General features: G+C 35.5%; 1 protein-coding gene across 2 annotated transcripts in view; it reads left to right on the top strand.

Moving 5' to 3' along the window:
- The window catches only part of LOC140445481 (3-hydroxyisobutyryl-CoA hydrolase, mitochondrial-like), a 55,897-nt gene extending 45,625 nt beyond the window's left edge, over positions 1-10,272 (top strand). For both annotated transcript variants that reach the window (XM_072537524.1, XM_072537523.1), the window contains exons 3-4: positions 5,174-5,422; positions 10,076-10,272. In XM_072537524.1, coding sequence (XP_072393625.1) covers positions 5,174-5,422; positions 10,076-10,254 — 428 coding nt within the window. In that variant the 3' untranslated portion in view covers positions 10,255-10,272. The remainder of the gene's footprint in view (positions 1-5,173; positions 5,423-10,075) is intronic.
- The last annotated feature ends 17,393 nt before the right edge of the window (positions 10,273-27,665 follow it).

Genomic DNA, 27,665 nt, shown 5'->3' with positions numbered 1-27,665 from the left:
GGTACAAATAGTCGAATTGTTTGATATAGTGAGTTAAATGAAGATTAAAAATTATGCATATAATTAATGCACATTTATAATTATACACAAATAATTATTGAAGATTATAAAAGTATATTGGAAGAAATTAAATTATATTATGGTTGGAGATTAGTATAAATCAACTTATAATAATTGGATATTGGTATATTGAAAAGAAGAATAAATATAAATGCTGTTTGCTGGTTTGGTTGGTGGTGTATAAATGCTGGTGAAGAAAACTATATCTTAAATTGGTAGAAGCTGATAATTGGAAAAAGTAATTTCACAAAAAACAAGGATAACTGAAGTACGAAGACATTCAGTGGTGATTAGAATCTATATAGTAGAAAACAGTTCATTTAGGCATTCAGTGAAAAAAAGGTACAAAATTTTGTTAATATAATTTAGTTAGTGTTATAACAATTTCAATACTGAAGATAGTTTGTTTAAATTTAACATTGTCTATAGAATTTAATTAGTTTTATAAGAACATCAATTTAAAGATAGTTTATTTTAAAGTTACATTGGCTAGGTTAGATATATATGTGTATTTCATAATAGTTAAGTATAATAAAGATAATTTAAAAAAGTACTTACAAGCTAATTCTTTGAGAACCGCGATAAAAACCCTATATATTATTAAAAATACTCATTGCTCATCATTCAAACAAAAAAAAACATCATAACAATATATATATATATATATATATATATATATATATATATATATATATATATATATATATATATATATGTATCCATTATAGAAACACGAACTCTTAGCCTGTGTCATGCACATTACTTTTATGCCGTATTTCGCAGGTTTACTGGGCATGTAAATTCGAAAACCACAGTGACCTCTAAATGGAAGTAGCATCTCATCCACAGTTACACAATCTGACAACGTGTATAGCCTCTGGCAATTAGTTACAAAATTATTAAAAATATTTAAAACAGCCGCTGTTTTATCAGTTTTCTTCCGCTCTTCGCGATCCATAACATTGTCAAATCTAAGACACGATAAAAGTATTTCAAATCTTTTTAAAGACATCGTCATTCTGAATATTGGCCGACCCAAAACATCTTTAGAAAACAGTTGAAGCATATCTTCATGAGAAGATTTTATAATTGAAGATAGCATAAAAAGCCCAAGCAAAGCTTTCAACTCAACTATATTTGTTCTTCTGTAGTTTGATGTATTAGTCGAATTAGATAACTTTTCTCTCATAATAATAATTTTTTGGTTTGTCCAGGTTACAATTTGTTCCAACATTTTATCAGTAATCACCAACTTCTAAATATCTGATTTAGAAGGGCTATTTCCCAGAGTCCTGCTTATCGCTGTTAGGCCTCGTAATTCACTGACAATGTTATGTGTTCGTGTCCTTGTATTTCTCGGAGGCTCCGTTCCCTGCCACTGAAAACCATTTTTTCCTTTGAATATGTTCACATTCCCTTCTACTTGTAAAAAGTCGGTTCTGGATTGTAAATCATTCGGGATCTTCATCCGAATCATCTATAACATCTCTCATGTCCTCATCACTCCCTTGCTCTGATAAATATAAACCTTGATCGTCGGCAAGTAGTAATCTTTGTATATTCTTTTCAAAATCTGGGTCAGCCAGATTTACTTTTTTATTACGGCCAGTTCCGCTAGGTCCTGCTCTATCCATTATTACTACAAAATTAAAAATTTTTAGAGCAATTATGTTTATTATACAAAAAATACGAAATACCTTATTGTTTATCAGTACACAATCCGTAACAAGTGGCCTCCTAGACCTATCCTAAAAACACTGTAATTCGAAACACCTGGCCTACTAGACCTACACGTTTTGAAAACTACTGTTACTACGACGTAAACACTAAAGCGTTCGATACGATACTGCAGAACTATGCTTGTTCTACACTATTAAGTCGGTATTTAAAAGGACAGTGTATGCGGTCTACACCGTTGCCGCCATTAGCAGACTATCCTTTCGCTGTGGTCCGTTAGACCAATGTTTCGGGTTAAGGGTTAAGAGGTGAAAAAGGGAAAAGATAAAAATAAGGAAAAAGAAGAAATACAGGCACCTCAGAATAAATTTTTGAAGAGTTTGATTTTCCAAAGTTAATTTAACAGGTTACAGAGAAAAAATTGAGTGAAAGTGTTAATTTAAAATATACATGCAATATTACATATTTGCATATATAAGATTTATTAATAACTAGACGGAAAAAGAGGGCCAGGTCGAAGAAGAACGTCATGGCTTAAAAACCTGAGATATTGGTTTAACAGATCCTCTGCATCTATTTTCCGAGCTGCCGTCAACAAAATTATTATAGCCAATTTGATAGCCAACGCTCGATAATCGAGCTCGGCACATAAAGAAGAAGATTAATAACGTACAATTAAGAACAGAAAATATATTGATTACATTTAAAAAGAGTTCAAAATGATCTCCCTCTTCCTGTATACCTGCTCTACAACTTTTCAGCAATGAATACCGGATAATTTGAAAAATCAAAAATCAGCTTCTAAAATTCGAATCCTCAATTGTTCTGCACCACTTAATGAATAAACATATTCTTTCATAAATGCCGAAAAACAAAAATCCTTTGGATTAAGATCGTGACCGCGCGGTGACCATTCAATTGGTGCATCGTTTCCCCTTTCTTTTTAACGTGCTGAATACTGTTAAAATAAAAATACCCTAACCTTGTCGCCATAATAAGGCGGAGGTCTATCCTGCAAAAACCACATACTTTGTCTAATTGCTAGTAGTACATCTTTCAAGCACAGAGACAAGTGGTTTAAATTATTGGGAAAAATATTGGCTTTACTAGAATTTAGGTCGAACCAGACTTGAGTATTGTGATGATTAGTTTCTGTATTTTTTGTAAAGTTTGCTTCGTAGGTAAATAAAATATTTTTTATACACTTTATACACAAAAATTGTGTAATTTTATTATTTTATTCATGCGTTTGTGATTGTATTATGGAAGTCATTCTTGAACTGCTGTTACACGGAAGGGGTGAAATCACTGTTGCTTAACAGCTCTTCACACTTTCATACGACAGACTCACAATTTAGCAGAATTTATTTACAAAAGCTGTAATTACTATTTATTTTTATTCAATTTAATTTAAACAAAACTTTGGTTTACAATAACTGCCGGATCATTGTTAATATAAGGAAAAAATCAATATTCAAATAATATCGGTAAACATTTATATTGCATTACATTAACTTAATATTTAAAAAAGTGGCTGTATCTTTTAAGTTAATGATTTTACAAGCAAACACTAATAAACAATAAAATGGTAAAATATGAGTTTTATTCCATTAACTTTAATCCAAGATTATAATACAAAAAGTTGGTGAAAAAAAGATTAGAAGACCCTGTCTTAGAAAAATAAAAAAAAAAATATTTTTACTACTTCGACTTTATTATTCACTACACGCTAATATAGGTAGTATAAATTTTCATAAAAAAAAGTTTTAAACCGTTTTATAGCAATTTTAAAAAAATCGGTTTTATTTTGTAACTTTAACCTCCCTTGACTTTTATAGAGGTAGAAATTCACCTACGATTACCACAGAGGAAATTGAAAATGCTCTTAAACGTATATAACATGATAAAGCAATTGGAATCGAATAAAATACCTACAAAAATCTTGAGAATCATTACAAATGTATACCGGAATCAGAAAGCCATAATACGAGTAGACCAATAAAAATCTAAAGAGATACTTGTAAGAAGAGAGTAAAGAGAGTACGACAAGGATGTATACTATCCCCTTTACTTGTTAATATGTCCTCAGAAGAGATGTTTAAAGCGGTACTAGAAGACATATGCAGACCAAACAATATTCCTTGCGGGCAGCAGGGAAGGGTTGCAAATTTTGACTGATCGCACTACTCAGTACTGCAAGAAGTATGGAATGACTTTAAGCAAAAAAAAAATAAAAATTATAATTCTCAGTAAAAACAGGATTGAAGATAAAACAACCTACGTTAAAGGAAAAGATGAGTATAGTATTATGCGACCTAAAACTCGAAATAGGAATTAGAACTAGAGTATTGAGATGCTACGTATTATCTTCCGTTTTATATGAAGTTGAACTCTGGACAATTACGAACGCAACTAAAAGAAGACTTGCCAGCTTTGAGATGTAAAGTTATTGAAAAATGTGGAAAATATCATGAACACAACACGTAACGAACATGAAAACATCAAGAACGATTAAAAAATAAAAAGAAATACTCAACACTATAGAGGAGAGAAAAATGAACTAGTTTGGTCATATACTAAGAAATAAAAAATATGAGTTGATGCGATTGGTTACACAAGGGAAAGTGAAAAGAAAAAGAAGACCTGGCAGACGACGCACATCCTGGTTAAAATATTTAAAGCAGTGGAATGCAAAACCACAAATAGAAATCTTCAGAACTGCTGCAGATAGAGTAACATGCGCCATGAAGATCGCCAATGTTTTAGAAAATGAGACATATAAAGAAGAAGAAGATAAAAGTAACTAAGTAGAAATAAATATATATTTTGCTCTCGTAGTAAATAAACCACAGCCCTTCCGATTACTTCGCCGGACGAAAAAATCGGGTAATGCATACCGAAAATATCTCATTTCGCTTACCTCATCATAAAATGGCATTTTTGCTGTAAAATTAATATTTTTATCACCGGTAGTAATTGTAGATAAAGTCTTTATATTATTTATTTTTATAATTTATAATCATGTACTTTATCCAAATTCAAACTTATATAATTTTTTTTGCAAGTGTAACTATATTAATATAGATCTCTCAATTGACTTCATCGAATCGTAAAATAAAGTTAACCTTAAATAATTACTATCTATAATGTTTCAAAGATAAAGAAACTTGGTAACTATATTAATATAGATCTCTCAATTGACTTTATCGAATCGTAAAATAAAGTTAACCTTAAATAATTACTATCTATAATGTTTCAAAGATAAAGAAACTTGGTAACTATATTAATATAGATCTCTCAATTGACTTCATCGAATCGTAAAATAAAGTTAACCTTAAATAATTACTATCTATAATGTTTCAAAGATAAAGAAACTTGGTTTATGTTTTAACGAAGAAACTTTTTATTAATACATAGGTAAATTCTTTTTCCCTAGATCCTTTGACAACAAAAATTAACGAGTGCTTTTCCGAAAATACTATTGAAGGTATATTTTACAAACTCAGTCAAGATAGATCTGCGTGGGCGACTACTATATTAAAAACTTTAGAAAAATATTCTCCAACTAGTTTAAAAGTGTCATTAAAGCAGCTACAAGATGGAAAGAATATGGACTTATTGGAGAGTTTGGCGATGGAAAGTAATATAACCAAGAACCTTTATAAGTTTACAGATGTATTAGAAGGTAAGAAAATCCAGAATATTATTGGGATTTATTAAAAATAGTTAATCGATGAGTGATAAATAATGAGTTAATTGATATGTTTAGCTTTAAATTTGATTGAATGATTAATGGAACATAAATCGCGGTGATATACTATACCTTTGTATATCCATATTAATCCCTTTGATTTTGAAATTTCATAACTGATTATAAATTAGTATTTTTAAGTTAGACAATTGTGCAACAGTAACTTTATTTTAGCTATTATTAATGAGTTATCCACTATTCGCTGTGTGCAAGTAATTGTAGGAGATACAAAAACGATCGTGGGCGTGCTGCGGTGAAATCTTGACATTTTTTTTAGCATATTTCATAAGTAGTTATTGAAGAAAATGGGATTTTGCAAATGCTGTGTTAGAAATTGTAAAAATACAACAAAAAACAGTGAATTCAAGTTTTATCGGTTTCCAACTTTCAAGCATAAATTAGTGCAACGAGAAAAGTGGATTTATATCTTAATAAAGCAGAAGTAACTAACATAACCTAAATTCTGCATTTTTACGCCCGATTTCATAATAGATTTTACGTGAACATAACATTTTAAAGTTCTTTTTAAAGTATAAATTTCAATAATAATCATGTTTGTTTAAGTTTGTTTGTTTTCAAATTAAAAAAAAAATACTAAATAGTTTTTTCTTCAAACGTTAAATAATGATGACATTACTTATCTAACTTGATCCTGTCAAAGTTTGATGTCTCCGCCGGCAGCAGTTTTTTTTCCCATTTCTTTACGGCGGAGGGAAAAATGTTGTCATGGCAACAATATGAAACATGTCACAAAGCAACAATACAAATGTCATTAACAACAATTAAACAGCATTTTTATTTATAGTAATATTAAAAGTAGCATTAGTTAATGAGGCATTTTCAAAATTGAAACCGTGCAAAAATGTTCCCGACTCTTGATACGCATTGGTAATTGTTGATGATACTGATGGTTGAGAACAACTTTCAGCAATCATTCCCGATGTTGGCGAATCATGAGGGTTTAAAATTTTTTGAGCATTATCGTTCTTATCGGACTTGGAGGGCCCCAAACGTACTACTGCATCATTAGCCGCGGACTCAATTTCGTTTAGGTTTTCCATTTTCGCACTAAATTTGCGCTTGCGGTTGTAACAACAATAAGCTGTCTTTAATAATTGCAAACAATTGTCAAACAACTGTAACCAGGGAGACGCAAATCCCACCGATGACTTAATTATTTTAATTTCTAACATCTAGACGACTTTGATAGTTGTCACAGTTAATTTCGAGTAAAAATAGCGTATGAATTGTACTATTTATGGTTGAAAATTGCTACGTTTGAAGAAAAAATAGTATACTTTATTCGGCAAAGAAACGACTTTTCTTGACTTGCCCTCTATTACGCGCCTCACTTCGTTCGGCGCGTAATATCGGGCGCGTCAAGAAAAGTCATGCTTCTCCGCCTCATAAAGTAATATTTCATGTTCGGACTACGGCACCCAAAAGTTGACAGTTAGGAAAAGAATTCATTTTTTATACCACTGTGATGTATGTTTTTTGAAAGGTTTAGATTGACAAAAGATACAGTTATACAATTTAGTCTAAAATGAACAATTTAGGTTGTTATTATGATATGAGGCGTTAATGTCGCTCCAAAATATTGATATGATATGCAATTATTACTTGTATTATAGTGGATAATATGATAGTTGGTTGAAAAGATATTTTATGATTTATTTTCTTTAATCCAGTTTTTATTATTGCATCCATATTAATAGTAATACTGCAATTTAATAAATAATTTTATTTACTACATACAATATTTACCTACTAATAATCTCATAACCTAAATCTTAAATGTTATATAATAAAATCTAAACGTAAAAAATTCAAAATTTTTACTTTACGGTTAAAGGTTACTTTAAGGAAATTTACAATATTGTTTATGTTACAACTTTCGCGTATAATGTCTTCAGATCGTCGGAAACATTATTGTTCGATTCTTCTTGCACACATTTTACACAGTTTAAAAGTGCTTTAAATTTATAGTTGTCTAACATTCATCACATGACTCTTTTCGTCAAATAAATATGCATGTGTTATTTGTGTATGGTCTTAACGTAATCGATCAATGTCTAACCTATTTGACCCGATTTTGTTTTGCTTTTCTAACGTTCTTATAGATGGTTTAGTTTATTTTAATTACGATTGGAAATTATCTCATTTACTTTGCCACTTACACTGAATTTTGGATTTATTCAGTGTTTTATTGTCACTAGCAACCACTTTCCTCACTGTTGTTGACTTTTCGGTCTTTGCTGAATTTCTAGCAAAGAAATCTTCTTCTTCGTTTCCTCGAATACCTACATGCGATGGGAAGCATAATTCAAGAAAGATTTACTCGTATAGATTTGATTTCAAATAAAAAATTAATTTTTGTAAAATTTATTGTTGAAAGATATTATTTATAACCATAATATATAAATATTTAGGTCGCTTATTATTTCATAACCTTTTCATAAATATTTATTTTAAATTGTTTAAACAAATTACTCGATTAAAAAAACAAATTTCAAATTAACTAAATATATTTAACTATAATTAATTAACGAATTAAGAAAAATAACTTTAGAAATCCTTGTTTCAAATGATTTTCTATGCTTTTTCAGTAAAACTGTCACTTTTCCATATAATTTAACGGTCTTCGCCTTTAGTATTTAATATCAATTAGCGATCTTATATTGTTTATACGGTGTGTAAAATCCAAATGGAATAAGTTCATTATTTAGGTTACTGTACATATTTATAAAAAATCCTTAAACACATCAAATTTAAATTATAACTTGACATTCTTTAACGTGAAAATGCAACCCCTACCTTCAACCCCCTTAGAATGACAGGTACAACCCTAAATTTTTAAAATAGGAAGTATAGGCTTATGATATATCGTTTGAAAGGTCTTTTTATTCTCCATTGGGAAATATTGTATCGAGGTACTGCCGGACATTAAGTTGGTAATGTGGTGGTGCTCCATCCTGCTGAAACCATATCGTATTCGCTGGAACTTGAGGGTTTCCTGAATCAGGATATAAATTTGCCAACGTTGGAATGACATCATTTTGAAGTAGTGCTAAATAATAGTTGCCATTCAAGTTGCCCTCAATGAAAAAGGGACCAATGATATTGTTTCCTACAATCCCTGCCCAAACATTAACCTTTTGGGGGTATTGAGTGTGTTCTTCTCTCATCCAGTGAGGATGGTCCGTGGCCCAGTAGGGGCAATTTTGCCGATTAGCATGACCGTTAAGTGAAAAAGTACACTCATCAGAAAACATAACGTCTTCTAATTGGATAATATTGTTATCCGACATGTCCATTATTTGCTCACAAAAAAAAGTTCTCCTATCAAAATCGTCTTCCATGAGCTCCTGAGTAGGTATCATCTTATAGGGATGCAATTTATTTTCTTTTAATATGTTTACTATCGATGTATGGCTAGCATTGAATGCAGTGGATGCCTGTCTACTCGATGTATTTGGATTTTCCTGAAACTCAAGCAACACATCTAATTTGAGTTCATCACTCAGTGCATTGGCAGCTGCTTTTTTTATCTGCCTGTCATGACCAAACTCGCGAAACTACTTCTCTATTTTACTTATTGTTCCTTGGGATATAGGCGGTAAATTAGGAAATTTCTCATGAAATAGGCGAGTTACTTCCTGTTGTGTTCGGGTGTTATCTCCGTAACCAATCATTTGTAAAAGTGTTATTTTATGCATTTCCGTTAATCTAACCATTTTTCAGAATTGAATTGAACGAACTTTTTACTTAAATTAAAATACTGACAACTTAAATAAAACAATTTACTAATGCGTGTTAAAATCACGTTGCCACGGAAATTCTTTAAAGTTTTTTAATGGTTACCATCTAAAAACCACATTGCTATGGCTTTTGTTCACTTTCTTATTATCAAGACCTAAACGGGAAATAAGTTTTGAGTCTATATTAGCGAATTTCGGTAACCACATGATTTTAATTTATTTTATCTAAATAATCTTAATAAACTTGAAAGCGACAACATTTTTGAATGGAGAATGAAAAGACCTTTCAAGCGATATATCACAAGCCTATACTTCCTATTTTAAAAATTGGGGGTTGTACCTGTCATTCTAAGGGGGTTGAAGGTAGGGGTTGCATTTTCACGTTAAAGAATGTCAAGTTATAATTTAAATTTGACGTGTTTCGGGATTTTATAAATATGTACAGTAACCTTAATAATCAATTTATTCCATTTGGCTTTTACACACTGTATATTGATTATACATAAGTGAAAAATAACCGTTAACCTTTGGCATATTTCATTTATAACATATTGCTATCACGAAATGTATCAAAAGCAGTTGTTACTAAATCAATTTAAAAAAAAATATCTGCTACTGCTGCTGCTACTCTTTAAGTGTATTATACTGTCAGTTACATTTTCTATATCACGCGGTACATTACAGTGATAAACTTAACTAAAAAATAAAAAAAAACATTTTTTATGCTCGGTTGTTTTACCTAAAGGTCAATGATATCTGTTTAATATTGTTTTGGTGTTCCAGTATTAAAATGCAAAATTATTAGCCTCCTGTGTTGTTATTTTAGGCACAAAAGCACTTTTGATAGACAGAACACGAGCGCCACAATGGAATCCCAGTAGATTGTCAGATGTTGATGAAGAGTTAATCAATGCACATTTTAATTCAGTTACTGATCAATTTTTACGGGAGAGACTAACCAAACGACGTGACAACATAAAATCTAATTTAAAATATAAATTATAAATAAATAAGCAGTTGTTTATGTTGTATTTGATTTTAACTCCAATGTGTTTAAGAATCTATATCCCTAGAATTCAATAAATAAACTACGATTAAAATAAAGTAGAAAAGACACTTCATCTAATAAAACTACCTTTAAAACCCAGCTCTAATAAGCCTATTGATCAAATGTGATGGTATAAAACATTTTAGACGACGCACTTCATTGGCGTCTTTGAATAGAATTTGAGAGCATAATAAAAAGAAAGATCATGAACAGATTAACTAAAAGTAATCAAAAACTAAAAATGTAGTAGAGGTATGATCCGTAATATATTAGCTTTAACCCATTCGTTTTGCTATATCGACGTTATTTTAGAAGCACTCACATTTAATACCGGCCATGGTCGAAATGTCTAAAACCAAATACCTAGTAAGTCTGGCTCTAGTGGTCGGACGGTAAGGACGTGCAGTGTGCTTAGGTGAGGACGACTGACCTGTTGCCAACGGAGCTTCTCAGCTCCCGGTGTGTAAGACACCGTGCGTGACACAGGCACTTGTTTCTCAAATAAGTGAAGAGTGGATGCGAGGCTGTCACTAAGTTAAACCTCGAGGGGTTGCCTTTATGGGCTCCTCGTAGGAGGCTTTTGATAGCTTCGTGTTTACGAAAAATTCGGGTTCATCTCAGTGGGTCGACAGGGATGACACTGTAAGGCTTAGTAATTTGTATTCTAAGTCGGACAGAAACGGCCCCTGCCTCTGAGGCGAGAGAAACTTCAAGAGGATCCCTCCCTGAGAAATCAGGGAGTGAACTACCGTGAGGTTGCTGGGACGACACCCAGGAAAACCGTCAGGCAGCGGCTTGGCGGAACGAAAAAAACAGAGTCTTCTGTGTAATAAAATCCTATTTTCTTTTGAACACTTATGTTCACTGCCTTACGGCAAGATGAGTGAAATTCCCCCCCAAAAAAGTGATGTCACGCAGGTGACATCACAAGAAAAAGAAGAAGGTGACTATCCCGAGTCACTCACCCCTACGGTCGCTTCAGCGATTAAGCTTTATAATAATTTTACATCCAAATTATCCCCTGATTCCGAGTTAATCGAAGATACCTCCGATGATGAATCGTTCGTACCAAACGAGGAAGAAAACCACAGCGAGGTGGATACAGACGATAGCGTCTCTACCACCATGGAGGTCACCCCCGATGAGGAGCTGAGCCCGGCCACCGAGTCGACCGAATCAACCGTCCAGTCGGACGAAGCCCTGAACGTCCAGTCGGACGTAGCTCTGAACGTTCAGACGGACGTAGAACTGAACGCCAAGCCTGACGCAGCTCCAAGCGCCGAAGCCCCGCCCCCACTAGATTTCATTGAAATGAAAAAAGCCCCCAAAGTGGACATCATCTCCACGAGCAACGATGCCGAGCCGGAGGTAGGCAAAAAACATAAACGACAAAGGCCATCAGCGGAACACTCCGACGAAGAAGAAGTGCCAAAAAAATCTACAAAGGATAAAGACGAAAGCGGTCTTTACAAATCGGTCGACTTATTGACCGAACAAATAAGACAACTCCAGAAAGAAAGCAGGCAGCGCGAAAAACAGGCACAGGCCCAAATCCAGGATCTCCTAACTCAGATGACTGAGTTAAGGAAGGAGAATCAAGAGAAGGACAAAGAGATCAAGAAACTGGTCGGCCACATAATGGCCCTGACCGAGAGGAACGAAAAGCTAATAGAAGACGAGAAGAAAAGAGACCAGGCCTTGTGGGTAACCCACAGGCCCCGAGAAACAACCCCATGCAAGACGGTGAAAGCCACTCCCTCGACATCTGGGGGTGCAGCCAAGCCTAAAGAACGCAAAACAGAAGGAAAAGAACCAGAGAAATCAGAAGCAGGATGGACAAAAGTCCAAAAGAAGGAAAAAAACAAAAAAGGCACCGCTACTGAGAAATCAGTAAACAGTAGTGAGACAGTAAAACCAAAAAAACCAATAAGCGTTGTTGAAAAACAAACGCAAAAAATACAAGAAAGAAACGACGAAGCGCTCACAAGAGCCGCGAAAGATCTGCAAAAAAGAAGTGAGCAAAAAGCCCACAAAAACTTGGAGTCTCCGAAAGAAACCCAAGTAGAAAAAGAAAACAGCGTAACCCCTCAAAAACCTGCTGAGGTTAACGTAAGAAAACCAAAACCTCCTGCGATCATCTTAAAGACGGTCGCAGAACACCAAGCAATCCTGCAAAAAGCGGCAAAAGCAGGTATTATTTCTGACAACAAGTTCGCCAGATCTGGTAGAACAATAGTAATAAATACAAAGTCAAGGGAAGACTACCTAGGAGTAGTCAAAATACTCGAAGAGTACACACCAAAGGTAGAGTATATTGCCTACCCAATCGACAACGAAAAACTGAAGAGGGTCATACTAAAAGGGCTATCTGCAAATACAAAAACAGATGTAATTCTCAACGAATTAAGGGAAAAAAATGTCGACGTTACAAGAGTAAGCAACATGTACTCTAAAAAAGAAGGAAAACAGATCTTGCCTTTCTTCTTGATCACCCTCAAAGAGGATGATATCCAAAAAATACGTGGAGTCACAAATTTGTGCTTCATGAGAGTTCGTTTCGAAGACGAACTCAAAATGACAAAAGACACCCTACAATGTTTCAACTGCCAGGGCTACTACCACAGTTCTAAGGCTTGTCACTGCATCTCCAGATGCGTAAAGTGTGGAGGAAACCATCTCAGCAATGATTGTGAAAAGAGCAAAGAAACAGCCCCAAAATGTGCTAACTGTGACCAAGCACACACAGCGAATTACAGAGGATGCTCCAAAGCTCCTAAGAAGAAGATCCCTGCCCCCGTAAAACCGGCGAGCAAACCGATCACACCAGCAACAACAACAACGGGCTTCAGCTATGCTCAAGCTGCCAAAACAACTACAGAAGAAGCAGCTCCTACCATGCATGATGCTGCCACACTTATTGCTTCGTTTCATACGGAGTACAATAAGAAGATGATGGAGATGATGTCCATGATGGACCGTGCAACTAAAATGACTGCATTCGGAGAAATACACCGACAATGCTAGCGAACCGTACGGAGGATCTACGCATAGGGTCCTGGAATTCCGGTGGAATTTTCAAAAAACTCAACCTCTTGGATGAGATGATCAACAGATTAGAGCTCGATATCGTAGCCCTTCAAGAAACCAAATTAGTGGAAAGGAAGAAAACCAAATTTCCAGGCTACGATATCTACAGAACTGACCACAGAGCGATATCAGGAGGAACAGCCATACTAGTTAAAAAAGGCTTAGAACATGAACACATACCAACACCAGATGGACTGGTGACAATGGAAGGCTAGTCAGATTAAAGGCCAACAACGAAACACTAAAAATAGTGTCAGCTTATGTCAGACCTAACGATTTGATATTCGATGAAGACTTGAGCCTAATCCTCGATACAGAAGAGCCCACAGTGATTATAGGAGACCTTAATGCGAGATCTCCCCTATGGTTCGACAGAGCAACCAATAACAACGGGAGACGACTTTGCGGCCATCTCGAAAACAGACCTAACACTTACGTGATCGGACCAACAGGACCGACCTGTTTTCACGGACAACTCCCAACACATCTAGACATTGCAATCCTACACAACGTGGGTCAACAACACGAGATACAATCTCTAAATGAAGGCGATTCAACGCACAATCTAATCGTCCTGACCCTGGGTGCAATAGAACTAAACTATTTGCAGCCCCACCAAAAGAAGATTACAAACTGGTCAAACTTCAGAAGGGTTTTTAGCGAAAACATCGGTAACATCCCAACAATAAACAACATCACAGAACTAGAAGACAGTGTAACTAAACTAGAAACAACCATAAATAATGCTATCGATGCCAGCTCAAAAATCGAAAACACTACCAGACAACAAGGAAGATTCGGAGATATTAGTCTCGAACTACAAAACCTAATAAAGGAAAAAAATAGAAAAAGAAGAAGAGCCTACCGTACTAGAACTCTAGAAGATAAAAGGATTGCAAATGAGCTAGACAGGGAAGTTAAAAGACAACTACGAGAACATAGAAGCGAAAACTGGGACAACTATATCCAAGAATTAGACCCAAACAAATCCGCCTTCTGGAAACTATCGAAAATACTCCGACAGGACAAGAAACCCATACCTCCCTTACACGGAGAAAACGGGATTGTTCATACGGAGAGAGATAAAGCTGAAGTCCTAAAGGACGAACTAGAAAGAGCATGCAGAAACAACGAAAATCCCAACGAAGACATAGACTTCGAAGAAGAGGTAGAAAGAACAGCTAGAAGATTAAAGAGAAGAAAGGGCAGAATAGGAATAACTCATACATCTCCCGAGGAAATTAAAGAGCTAATCAAACTCTCTAATGCCAAAAAAGCCCCAGGACCTGACAACATCACGAACAGGGCACTCAAAAACCTAACCAACAAAGCTATTGTCTATATAACGAACATAGTAAACAACATGCTCAAATTAAGATATTTCCCAGACAGATGGAAGGAGGCACATATAATTATGATCAAAAAACCAGGGAAAGATGGCACTTTTCCGCAAAATTATAGACCTATCAGCTTATTATCATCAATAAGCAAGATAGCGGAAAGAGTTATACTAAAAAGACTCAATGAAGAATCGGAAGCACTAGGCACCATACCAGAAGCACAATTTGGATTCAGAAGCGAACATTCATGTGAACTACAAGTTCTACGTTTCACAGAATTCACAACTAAAGGATATAACGAAAAAATGTACACGGCAACAGCATTTCTGGACGTCAGTAAAGCATTTGACAGGGTCTGGCATGATGGACTCATCTATAAAATGAACACCATGGGATACAGCGAGGCGATGACATGCCTCCTTGGATCATACCTAGCCAACAGAAGGTTCAGAGTTCGGACAGGGGCAACCCTGTCCGAGGTCGGGACCCTGGAGGCAGGTGTGCCTCAGGGAGCTGTTTTGTCGCCTTACTTGTACACCATCTATACGGCCGACACGCCAAAAGAACCAGGATCCCTGTTAAGTCTTTACGCTGACGATACGGCAATAGCTGTTAGCTGGAGAAATCCAAATCATGCAGCTAATCATCTGCAGAGAGCACTCAACAGATTCGTAAGATGGTGCATCAAATGGAAAATAGCCATAAACCCAGATAAAACACAGGCTGTAATGTTTAGCCACAGGAAAAGTGTACCGAATCAAGAACTAACAATTGGAAACACCCCAGTACAATGGACAAATGAGGCCAAATACCTAGGAGTGTTACTCGATAAAAAGCTTACATTTACGCAGCACATAAATCAGCAAACGTATAGAGCCAAAGCGCTGAAAAGTCAGCTCTCATCGCTAATTGGCAGAAGAAGCAAGTTAAGGTTCAAAACCAAAATTAGGATGGCGAATAGCATTATCCTACCAGTCCTCTCGTATGCCTCCGCTGCGTGGGGACACACCTGTAAAACAAACAGGAAGAAAATACAAACAGCGCAAAATCAAATAATAAGAGACGCACTGAATCTGCCAAGATACGTACCTCTGAGAAATCTATACAGAGACTCAGGACAAACAAGGATCCTACACACAATGGACAAAAAGGCATACGAACTTTTCAATGGACTAAATAACCACCCAAGTAGCATGTTGAGAGAGCTGACAAACTACAACGCAAACACCAGGACGGTACACAGAAGACCTAAACAGCAAATAGCCGGATATAGGGTCCCAAACCAATAAATGAAGAATGAGATGGTCGCAAAGACGTCTAAATAAAAGAATGCAGTCATCAGAAAACAACCACCCAAAAAAAATCTTTCTCTTTTAGGACTCTGGCGAGAGGATACAGGTGCCAAGGCACTTAGTTAAGGACACTATACACCGGGGTGTGTGGAGGCCGTATACACCCTGCAATGCACACCCCAACCCACCCACACAATTTAGCATGTAAGAAATAAAAGGGTAAGAATTGTGCCGGCATTTTAAAGTCCCAACGCCAAGGAAGACCCCACAAAAAAAAAAAAAAAAAAAAAAAAAAAAAAAAAAAAAAAAATCGGTTGTTTTCTTTTAAATACAGTGAGTTTTTAATCAATTTTAATCGTTAAACGTTTTAACGCAAAGTCAATTTAAGTTCTCCATATAGAAGACCCCTCAGGCCTTCTATATACCGCTGATGCGGAATAGGCCCTTAAGGCGGATCGAGTGATACTGATCCTCTCGCGACACCCGAGCACTGAGGTCATGTGCGGCAAACATGGGCTCAGTGGCCGGACCCACATCGGACACCCAGCCGGCGAGGAGAACAAAATTTATTTTGCCAAATCGGCGGCTGAGTGATCGAGCACACACTCTTTCCGAACATGAAGTCGACAGCTCAGGCTGTCGACTCCATGGACGGAACACACACGCTACTTTTTCTTTTTGTTTTAGGGACTCAAGTCCCGAAGTGCAGTTAGAGTAAAATCTATAGAATCAGTAAAGTAATTAGGGAGAAAAGCCTAGATGTGGCTACCCCTACAGTTAGGTGGCATAACCACAATAATTAAAAACGGGAGTTGTCTCATTACCCAAGGCAACTCTAGTAACTTTCAAGATCATAAGCCTCCTCACGTATGTCACACGATGAGGAGGGGTGGTGGAAAAACCTGGGGGTCAGATAGGTACCACTTCGACTAGCGAGGTGTGACCGGTTTGATCTTCGGACATGTGGATCCCATGCTTAGTATGGTATACACATGTTCCTAGAGGTTGGGTTGATCGCTTAGCGTGATTGTGTGTGTGTGTGTGTGTGTGTCTAAAACCAAACCGTACGAGAAATTCACGACAAAGGAAATTATATCTGTCGCAAACAAAATATATTTTAAGCAAAACAGAGAAGTTAAGCACAAGAACAAAAACTGATTACAAAATCAAAACTGGTACGACAAAGAAAAAAACGCAATGACATATATAAAAATAAATAAACTTATTAAAACGAAAATAATTGATGACAATAAAATAATTGAACTTGAACGAATGATTAGTAATCAGGTTTATATTATAAATTTGATAAAAAGTTCAGCAAATTCGGAGGTTAAACAGACGCCAAATAGAAACAAAGAAACAGGTGTTGCCAGTCATCCTCTGTTTTTCGTCGCTAATGTTGATGGAAAAAATACAAGGGTATACTTATATTATATAATACGAGCTACTTCAATGCATTTTGCAATGTAAAATAAAAGGGAACGGGCCCCAGGACGAAGAAGAATATCCTGGCTTGCTAACCTGAGAGCATGGTATAGAAAGGCCTCAAAACAGCTATTTCGTATAGCAACCAACAAAGTCATCATAGCCAGAATCATCGCCAACGTTTGGAACGGACAGGCACCCTAAGAAGAAAGAAGAACCATTCATTTGTTAACTTTGTTGTACCTGCGCCAATGTGCTTGAAAATTGTAGATTTGTAATATATAACTTATATATTCTCATTTGGTTCACATACAGATTTGCTCCAGTTATGTTTTCCTTGCTGATGATAATTACCTTAGTTTTGCTAGTGTTTATATCCAGTCCATATTTTCTACTTGTTTCCGTTATTTTGTTCATTAAGTTTTGCAGCCCTTCTATGGTATTGGAAAAGACTATTGTATCATATGCATACCGCAGGTTATTGAGCTTGACTCCATTTATTGAGATGCCTTCATCAATATCTTTTAGAGGCTCTTCAAGAGGTTCCGAGTACAGATTGAATATCAGTGGTGAAATTATGCACCCTTTTCTCACTCCCCTTAAGATTTTGACCTGATCTGTATATTCTCCATCTATTCGGAGTACCGCTGGTTGATCCCAATATAGGTTAGCTATTATTTTTAAGTATTTTCCGTCAATCCCTGTCCTCTTCAGAACTTTCATCATTTTTTCATGCCTGGCTCTATCGAAAGCCTTCTTCTAGTCCAAACTGATTGGGCACAATTTGTTCCTTGCATTTCGGGTAAATTCTTTTGTGGATGACTTTTAAAAACAGCTTCAGCAGATGGTTCATTAGGCTTATGGTCCTATTATCTTTACAAACTTTTGCTCCTGGTTTTTTGGGCAATGGTACGAACTCCAATTTGAGCCACTCTACTGGTATTTTTCCTGCCTTGTATATTTCATTAAATATTTCAGTTATTTTTTTTATTTGTTCTGCATCTAATAGCTTCAACTGTTCTGCAGGAATTTCATCAAGTCATGGTGCCTTTCCATCTTTCATTTGTCTGACGGCTGCCGTTACACAGTATATATCACCGTATACAAGAGTATGTATTACAAATCTACAATTTTCAAGCGCATTGGTGCAGGCACAACAAATAAATGATATCCACAGTCTTGGTCAAAATGTCAACCAAACGCGGTCGGATGTAAGAGTTATGGGTAGTAACAGGGATTGGATCCCTATATTGGGATCATAGAGATGAGCTTGGATCAAAACACAAGGTGCGCATTTATACTACAAAGTATTGACATTCCTATAGTACAGAACAATTAAAAACATATCTACAAATAAAGTTCTCCGGACATTAGTTCTCGTGCACTCAGTAGTCTCTAGTGTAAGAATCGGTGTGCAACTTATACATCTCAAATTTTCAAGGAACATACAAAAACAATCACATATACTTGCATTGACTGTAATAATTTCAGTGATTAGGATTTTTTTATGATGAATACATTATTTTGCATAACTGTATCAAAAACAGCAAGATTTATCAAATATTACTGCCCACGGAGTATTTGCTGAATGCTAGATAGAATCTAATGCGCGACTGATCGCATCCTAGGGAAGGAAGCCACACTTCAAATGCAAAAGAGAATATGAAATCTCTACACATGACCTAAAAGTATATTTTAAAGAAAAGACTACTACAATATGGAAGTATAAATGGAACAACTCCCCAAAGAAGCTGTACGAAATTAATATTATCCATTATAAAATTCTTTGCCTACGAGATTTTATCGACGGTATGTTTTCTCCGAAAACAATATTTACTCACTTCTATGCCTTTCGGCCACGTCTGTGGTCGTTATTTCTCTGCCGTTATTCTAAATGCGTAAGAGATAAAGCAAACCTAAACAGAGCTACCAAAGATCTAACAACGTTACTAATATCAAAAACAAAGGTATCGAGAATTACCCAAGTTCTCTTGCAGCCTCTGAAAAAATGGACTACTCACTTTGGCAGACAACAAAAAAGCTAAAACAACCACACCAATATTGTTCCTTAATAAGAGATATGCAGGTAATATGCAAATAAAAGGTTACAAATATCTGCGGCGCTTTTATAACGCCATCATCAAGACAGAACCAAATCAATAGAAAATTTCACAGATTATCCTGACACCAAAACTGAAAAAACACCAGAAGACCTAAAATCCTATAAACCTATAAGTTTGCTGCCGATTGTAGCAAAGGTATTTGAAAATCTTTCTACTATCGATAAAATTGATTCCAGTCTTACACCAAAACTTGGAAAAAACACCAGAAGATCTAAAATTCTATAAACCTATAAGTTTGCTGCCGATTGTAGCAAAGGTATTTGAAAATCTTCAATCGATAAAATTGATTCCAGTCTTAGAAGAAACTAAACTTATTCGAGACCACCAATTCGACTTCAGGCTAAAGCATGGAACAATCAAGTAGGTGCACTGTATAGTAAAAAAAATCTCCTACGCGGTGGACAGCAAATCCTACCTCTCAGCAGCCTTCCAAGACCTCACGCCTTCCATAAGGTTTGGCATGAAGGTTTACTTTATAAGATAAAGAAGCAATTGTTATATATTTTCTTTTCACTCCTAAAATCCTACCTATCAGATAGATACTTCATTCAGATATTCACTGCACACCTACCATACAGCAGTAACACAGAACGTGCTACTTTTGCAGATGATACCGCAATACTGGCCACGGACTTTAATCCCACAAAAGCATCAGAAAATTTACATAAAACCTAAATAAAATAAAAACTTGACTAAAAAGATTGGCGAATTAGAGTAAATGAAATCAAGTCAACGCATGTAATCTTGACAATTAAACGAGGCAAATGCCCTTCAGTTACAATCTACGGTAAGCAATTAAGTAAGGCAAACGACATAAAATAGTAAGGTATCCATCTTGACAAACGACTAAACTGGCATAAGCACATCTTTCTTCTTCTTCATGTGCCTTGTCCGTTCCGAACGTTGGCAATCAACATGGCTATTCTGACTTTGTTTGCGGCAGATCTGAATAGTTCAGCAGATGACAATCCGAACCATTGCCGCAAGTTTTGGAGCCACGAGTGTCTTCTGCTCCCTGGACCCCTTCTGCTGTCTATTTTCCCTTGGACGAGCACATCTTTATCAAAAGAAAACAACTGGGCATTAAATTTGGACATATGTATTGGTTGATTGATCGAAACTCTAAATTAACATTGGATAACAAACTGCTTATATACAAGATCCTCAAGCCCTTGGGTCCAAGGTCCTCAATACCATATGTCCATATATACCATATGGACATATGGTATTCAGCTATGCGGCACCGCTAGTAATTCTATCTTGCAATCTTGCAATGCTCCAACGCTTTCAGAATAAAGTGTTTAGGTCTATAGTAAATGCTCCATGGTATGTTACATCCTCCTCTATAGAAAAAGATCTGGTAGTGCCTTCGGTAAAAGAAGTTGTGACAAGTTACAGTGTCAAATAAATATAGTGAACGGATAAAAGTGCACCCCAATGTACTCGCGAAGCGGTTATTCGATGACAATAATGAAGTACGTAGGCTAAAACGTTTTAAACTAAATAATCTACCAAACACATTTAATTTTTAACCAAAACCAATTATATTTTGAATTCTACCTTAATTATGTGATATGTAGTTGTGATTGTGTTTTATTATTTTAATGCTTTTAACTTACATACTTTTTAATTAACCAGTTCACAATAAATTAGTAACATTTACAGTTGCTAAATAAAGAAAAGGAACTCTCCACTGGAAGAGGCTCCTACATGCTATGTAAACAAACAAATTACTTATTATTCTTTATTTTTGGATAAATTTTAACTTTGGAGTTAATAAAATAACTCTAAAGAAGTTGGATGCATTTAGCCTGTTTTTACACGATACATAGTTCACGAGAACTCATGTCCGGGGAACTTTGCTTGTAGGTATGTTTGAAATTTTTTTTCTGTTCTATAAGATTGTTAATCATTTGCAGTATAACTTCACACCTGGTCTTTTGATGCTAGCTCCTCGCTTTCGCTGTTATTACCCACAACTTTTACATTCGGCCTCGTTTGGTCGACATTTTGACCAAGACTGTGGATATCATTTATTTGTTAACTTTTTTGTACCTGCGTTAATGTGCGTGGAAATGACAGATTTGTGATGTGTACATTTGTATACCCTTGGTTTCTTTTCATCTACTTTAGCGACGGAATTTGTATGATGACTGACAACACCGCTTTATTTGTTTTTATTTGGCAATTTGTGGGTTTTGTATTAAATTTATATTATAATCCTGATTACGAATCATTTTTTTAAGTTCTCTAATAATAAGTCTTGAAGCATCTTGAATGTGTGTAATTTTGAGATCGTATTTTAATGTTAAATGACCATACCGCTTCGGTATGTTACATAATTATTAGCTATTTCAATAGTTGCATCAAATAACTAAAATTATTTATGGTGATCTCAACGCAAAAATAGGAAAAGAACTACAATACCTACCAACTATAGGTAAGCACAGCCTTCATGAGGTATCCAATGACAATGGCATCAGACTAATAAATCTAGCAACTTCCCTTAACATGGTCATTGCCAGCACATGCTTCCAGCGAAAAAATATTCATAAGAGAACGTGGACATCTCCAGATGGGATTACAGTAAACATGATCGATCATGTTATTATTGACTAAAGACATCACTCAGACGTAATAAATGTATGCAGCAGAAGAGGGGCAAATGCAGACTCGGATCACTATCTAGTGGAAAGTAGAATAAGAGCCAGAATCTCAAACATTAAAAAAGAAAAGGGATCCAAAATTGAAAAATATGAAATAAAAAACTTAGCAGACAACAGCAAAAAGGCAAAATACAAAGAATATATAAAAGTACGGCTAGAAAACAGACAAAAGCACGAGGAAATAAACAGAGAATGGGAAGCGTGTAAAACCATCATACAAGACGCGGCCAAAGAGATCCTAGGTCTACAAAAAAAGCCCAAATCAACTGAAGGACAGTGGTTCGATGAAGAGTGTCGCAACATAACAGAGAGGAAAAATAATGCATATCAACGACTACAACAACGACATAGAACACGAAAGGCAGAGGAGGAATATAGAATGCTAAGGAGGGAAGAGAAGAAAATAAATCGCAGAAAGAAAAGAGAACACATAGAAAAAGAACTCCAAGAAATGGAAGAACTAAATAAACCATCAGAAACCAGAAAATTCTACCAAAAACTTAACAAAAGTAGAAAAGAAGTTAAACCAAGAACAATGATGTGTAGAGGCAAAGAAGGAGATATAGTAACTCAACAGAGTGAAATACTACAAAGATGGACAGAATTCTTCAAAGAAAAGTTTGAAAAAAACGAAGATCCACTATATGATGGAATTATACTGGATAAAACGGATACCAGAGAAACAACCCCACCTTCAGTGGCTGAAATGCAAGAAGCAGTTACCAGACTGAAAAACAACAAGTCACCTGGATTAGACAATATCAGCGCAGAATTAATAAAGGAAGGTGGAGACTCCCTATTGAATGCGATACACGAACTAATAGTGAACATATGGAATAATAAACAACTGCCACAAGACTGGAATACCGGAGTAATTATTCCACTACATAAGAAGGGAGATCAGCTTCAATGTGAAAACTACCGAGCAATAACGCTACTGACTGTGGCATATAAAATACTGTCAAATATTGTGTATGACCGATTGAGACCATATGCGGAACAAATAGTTGGGGGATATCAATGTGGTTTCCGCAGGCAGAAGTCCACAATAGATCAGATCTTCGTCTTGAGGCAAATCTTGGAAAAGACTAGTGAATTTAATATAGACACACATCATCTTTTCATTGACTTTGAGAGTGCCTATGATAGCATCCATCGAGAATTTCTGATTCATGCACTGAAAGACTTTAATATTCCAACTCAACTCATTGATATCATAAAAGAAACACTTAAAGTACAAAGCAAAATTCGAATTCAAAACGAACTAACAGATACAATTCATGTGAGAACGGGCCTACGACAGGGAGATGCCCTATCCTGTATTCTATTCAACATCACATTAGAGAAAATAATTAGGGAGTCAAAAGTCAACACCAGAGGAACAATAATAACAAAAAGTGTACAAATATTGGCATTTGCAGATGATGTTGATATCATAGCCAGAAGCGAAAGAGAGATGATAGAAGCATTTAATGCGATAGAAAGAGCGGCACAAAACAGTGGCCTAAACATTAATGAAATAAAAACCAAATACATGAAGGTCAGTAAATCGACAGGCCAAAGAAACCTACAGAATCTGACAATAGGAGACTATAACATCGAAAGCGTGAAAAATTTTACATACCTAGGTTCACTAGTTACCGCACATAACAATGTCAGTGAAGAAGTTAAGAGAAGAATACATATCGCTAATAAAACATATAATGGACTAATTAAACATCTAAGATCTAACAACATCACAAGAAGCACCAAATGCAAAATATACAAGACCCTGATAAAACCGGTCCTTGTATATGGATCAGAGACATGGACACTATCGAAAAGCGATGAAAACCTATTAGGCACATTTGAACGAAAAATCCTTAGACACATATATAAGGGGGTAAAGGAAAATGACATATGGCGCAGAAGATATAACTTTGAACTGTACACAGCATACAACGAACCCGAGATCATAACATCCATAAAGATCGGACGTCTGCGCTGGATGGGCCATGTTGAACGAATGTTGGAGACTGAAACACCAAAACATATTATGAGACAAACACCAGTAGGAAGAAGGTCAAAGGGAAGACCCAAACTTAGATACATGGAACAAGTGGAGCAAGATCTGAAAACACTTAAGATTACCAACTGGAAAAACAAAGCGAGGAACAGAACAGAATGGCGGAAAATCCTAGAACAAGCCAGGACCCAGAAAGGGTTGTCGAGCTACTGATGATGATGATGATCAAGTAACTTGGTACTTTCATCACTTTCCACATACTTTACCATTTTATAACTTGATGTTATATTCAAATGCACTTTCTTCTTAATTATTATCTGAATTAAATTACTTTTATTAATTTATTCAATTCTTTCTTGACTTCTTTAACTGCTGCCATGTTGCCAATGTGGCAACACGCCAGATGTGGCATTAAAAAAATACATACAGCTATTTTTCACCCTTCTATGAGTAACTTTTATTTTTTCCATTTTTGTTCATTTTGTCTGTGTCCATATTTTATATGTATGTCCATTTAAAAGCAAGTACTGAGGCCAGTATGGGTATATCGGTGCCAACTCTGGGGCTGTGCCAAAGCTAGTAATATACATATTATCCACAGATTACAAAGTACTAAGATGTATCTTAGTACTAAGAAGTACTAAGTTGATGGTCCTTGGTATATCCGGAACAACAACCTACACCAGGACTTGGGTATGGAAACCGTTACCGAAGTAATCAAGAGAACAGCAGCAAGTTACGAGCAGAGGCTGCATAGTCATGTGAATGTCGAGGCAATTCAGCTTCTTCACAACACTGAAGTAAAGAGAAGACTCATAAGGACAAAACCATTTAAGTTAGTGTAAATTTGTAACAGTTTAGTGTAAAAAGCAGAGTATAGTACTGTGATGTTATTGCTTGTTAGTTGTAGTGCATTAGTTGATAGATAAAATAAGAGTAAGCGAAAGGGTAAGCCCTTAGATTTAAGTATTTGCTGTTTATTAAGTTAGGTCAGAAAATAACTGATAATTGGTCATTTGTGATAAGATAGCAGTATACTACAAATACCGCACAAGTGTTATACAAAAAAAATGTTCGTTCGATTATACTATTCTGAATTTTGTTCCAGGAAAGTTGTTTTTGTTCAAATCAGTTGACCCATGAATCAGAATAACGGAGTCAACTGTCATATAGAATTTTTGAATTCGTTAGTATTATCTGGACACCCTCCTAACAATTTACAATTAAAAGTAGGATCAGTTGTCATTATGCTGTGTAACATTATTCAACGTCGACTGTGCCTGAAACGAGATTGATTGTGAAAAAGCTAATGAATAATATTATCAAGGCAACGGTCATCGAGGAGGGTGCTTTGATCTTTCGTATACTAATGATCCCAACGAAGGCAGCATTTGATATTAGTCCTGCATTAAACGCGCCAAAAAGCTTAGTTTAGGTACATAGTTTAGGTTTTACATAATTAATAAAAAAACAAGTGGAACTTAAATATAAACCAAAAATATTTTAAATATGTAAACTAGTTTTCGAAACCAAATTCAGATTGTTGCTTCAATCTGTGCCTTCTAAGAATTGCAAGGCAAAACAGACGTTGATAAAGATGTTAATAGAGACATGGGGAATCTAAAAATGGCATTAATGATATGTATCCTCAACTAAGCAAAAGTCCCTAGCGAATTTGGTTTCTAGTACTCGTACAGAGTATATCGGAATAAAAGGAAAACGACAGTTAAGATTTGATTTCACGTACAGTGCATCTGTGTATTTGCTTATACGTATTTCGCCCTAAAAGTATTTTCCAGAACGGCTATTTATAGTCGCTCTGAAAGTGAAAATAAATATTTTCTGTCCTAGGAAGCAACTGGCTATGTTGCGTAGATACCTACGGGATGTCCAATATTTCCAACATTACCATTTTTCGACGACGTTCAAGTTGCGGTGTAATGGGACTCATTGCTAATGATTTCAAAAAGTTTCGGCGAGTACTATGTGTATTTTTATTTTTGTCAGAAACGATATGACTATTTATTCCAGATATATTAAAAAACGTAAAATTAAGGAAGGCCATCGGCAACTTTTTCGTGACATATAGTAAGTTCCTTTTTGCTCATCAACGTTATCAACACCTACCTTTTTGCATTTCAAAATGTAATCATTGTTGGGTTGTATGCATCGGCACTTTCTGGATTAATCTCGTCTCTATAATGCATTGTTGACAATAATGTAACTATTTTGTTTTTTTTGGGCTTGTAGGATACCAAAGTCATGTCTTCGGTGAAACCAAAAATGCTCAAGTAAATTTACGCTCCTTTAATTTTTTAATTTACGGTAAAAATTTCAGGAATTTCTTTTTTATTTTTGCGAAATGTGCCCATAACATTAGTTTGTATTTTTTTAGCAAATCCAAGGCTAAAGGTATTGACGTAAACCAATTATCGAAAGTTATATTTCTTCCAGTTCTCGAAATTGGTTTCATTTATCTTTGTACGACTGAAGAAGAGCTATTGTAAACTTTATAGGGTCCATCTGGTTGAGTACCAATATAAAACTGTAGATTATAGGTGTAATATGACGTGGAATCTAATCATCGTGGAATCAAGCGCTAATTTTGATTCCATACTTTGCAGGTTTATTTGGTATATATTACCGAAATCCACATTTGCCGCGAAATGGCTCAAGAATTTCATCAAAGTCACTTAGAGCATAATAGGCTTTGCATCGCTCAACAAATACATCAAAAAATTCTCTTATAGGAGATAGCTTATCGTACTGTTTCCGTTTCTCTCTATCATCATGACCGTCAAAGCAAAAAATCGGTTTCGTCTTGTGCCCACAGATCTCGTAAATGTAGGTGTGATGACAGCAAGACTCCAGCAAAATATAGAAGACCAATAAGTGCTTTCATTTCTTCCATATTTATACTGGTGGCATCTCTTTCTCTTTATAGCTTTATAGCTTTGGAATATATTTGCTTGTATGTTTAACTATTTGGTTGATGACGGAGTCTGAAAAAAAAAACAATTGTTAAGCATCAATAGTGGTTTTTGCTTCTCTGGCTTTTCCAATTAGTCCAGAAGACTAAGTCAATATGTTTCTGCTCCGGGTCTTTTTTTTGAAACAGCTACGGGAATTTTCTTCCTTAGCGTCTTTTTGTCCCTTCTAGCAAAACATAGACGAGTATTTAGATCTTGCTGAGTTTCGTTAAAACCTGGGAGATGTTCTCCTTTTGATTGCTCTGAATTAGAGTCGTGATCAATGTTCTCCAAAACGTCATCTAGGTCTTAAGGAGGTCCACCTATCTCATACCATACATGTCATACCATACATATTTTTCAGCAAAATAATAGACTTAAGAAATATTATAAAACGAACCACACACAGGATTCACTTACCGTATTATTAACTGTAAAAAGCACAACAATATCTAGAACTG

Source organism: Diabrotica undecimpunctata, chromosome 7 (genome assembly GCF_040954645.1).
Source record: "Diabrotica undecimpunctata isolate CICGRU chromosome 7, icDiaUnde3, whole genome shotgun sequence".
NCBI lineage: Eukaryota > Metazoa > Arthropoda > Insecta > Coleoptera > Chrysomelidae > Diabrotica > Diabrotica undecimpunctata.
The sequence above is the reverse complement of the archived record's forward strand: the minus strand, read 5'-3'. Positions and strand labels throughout refer to the sequence as shown.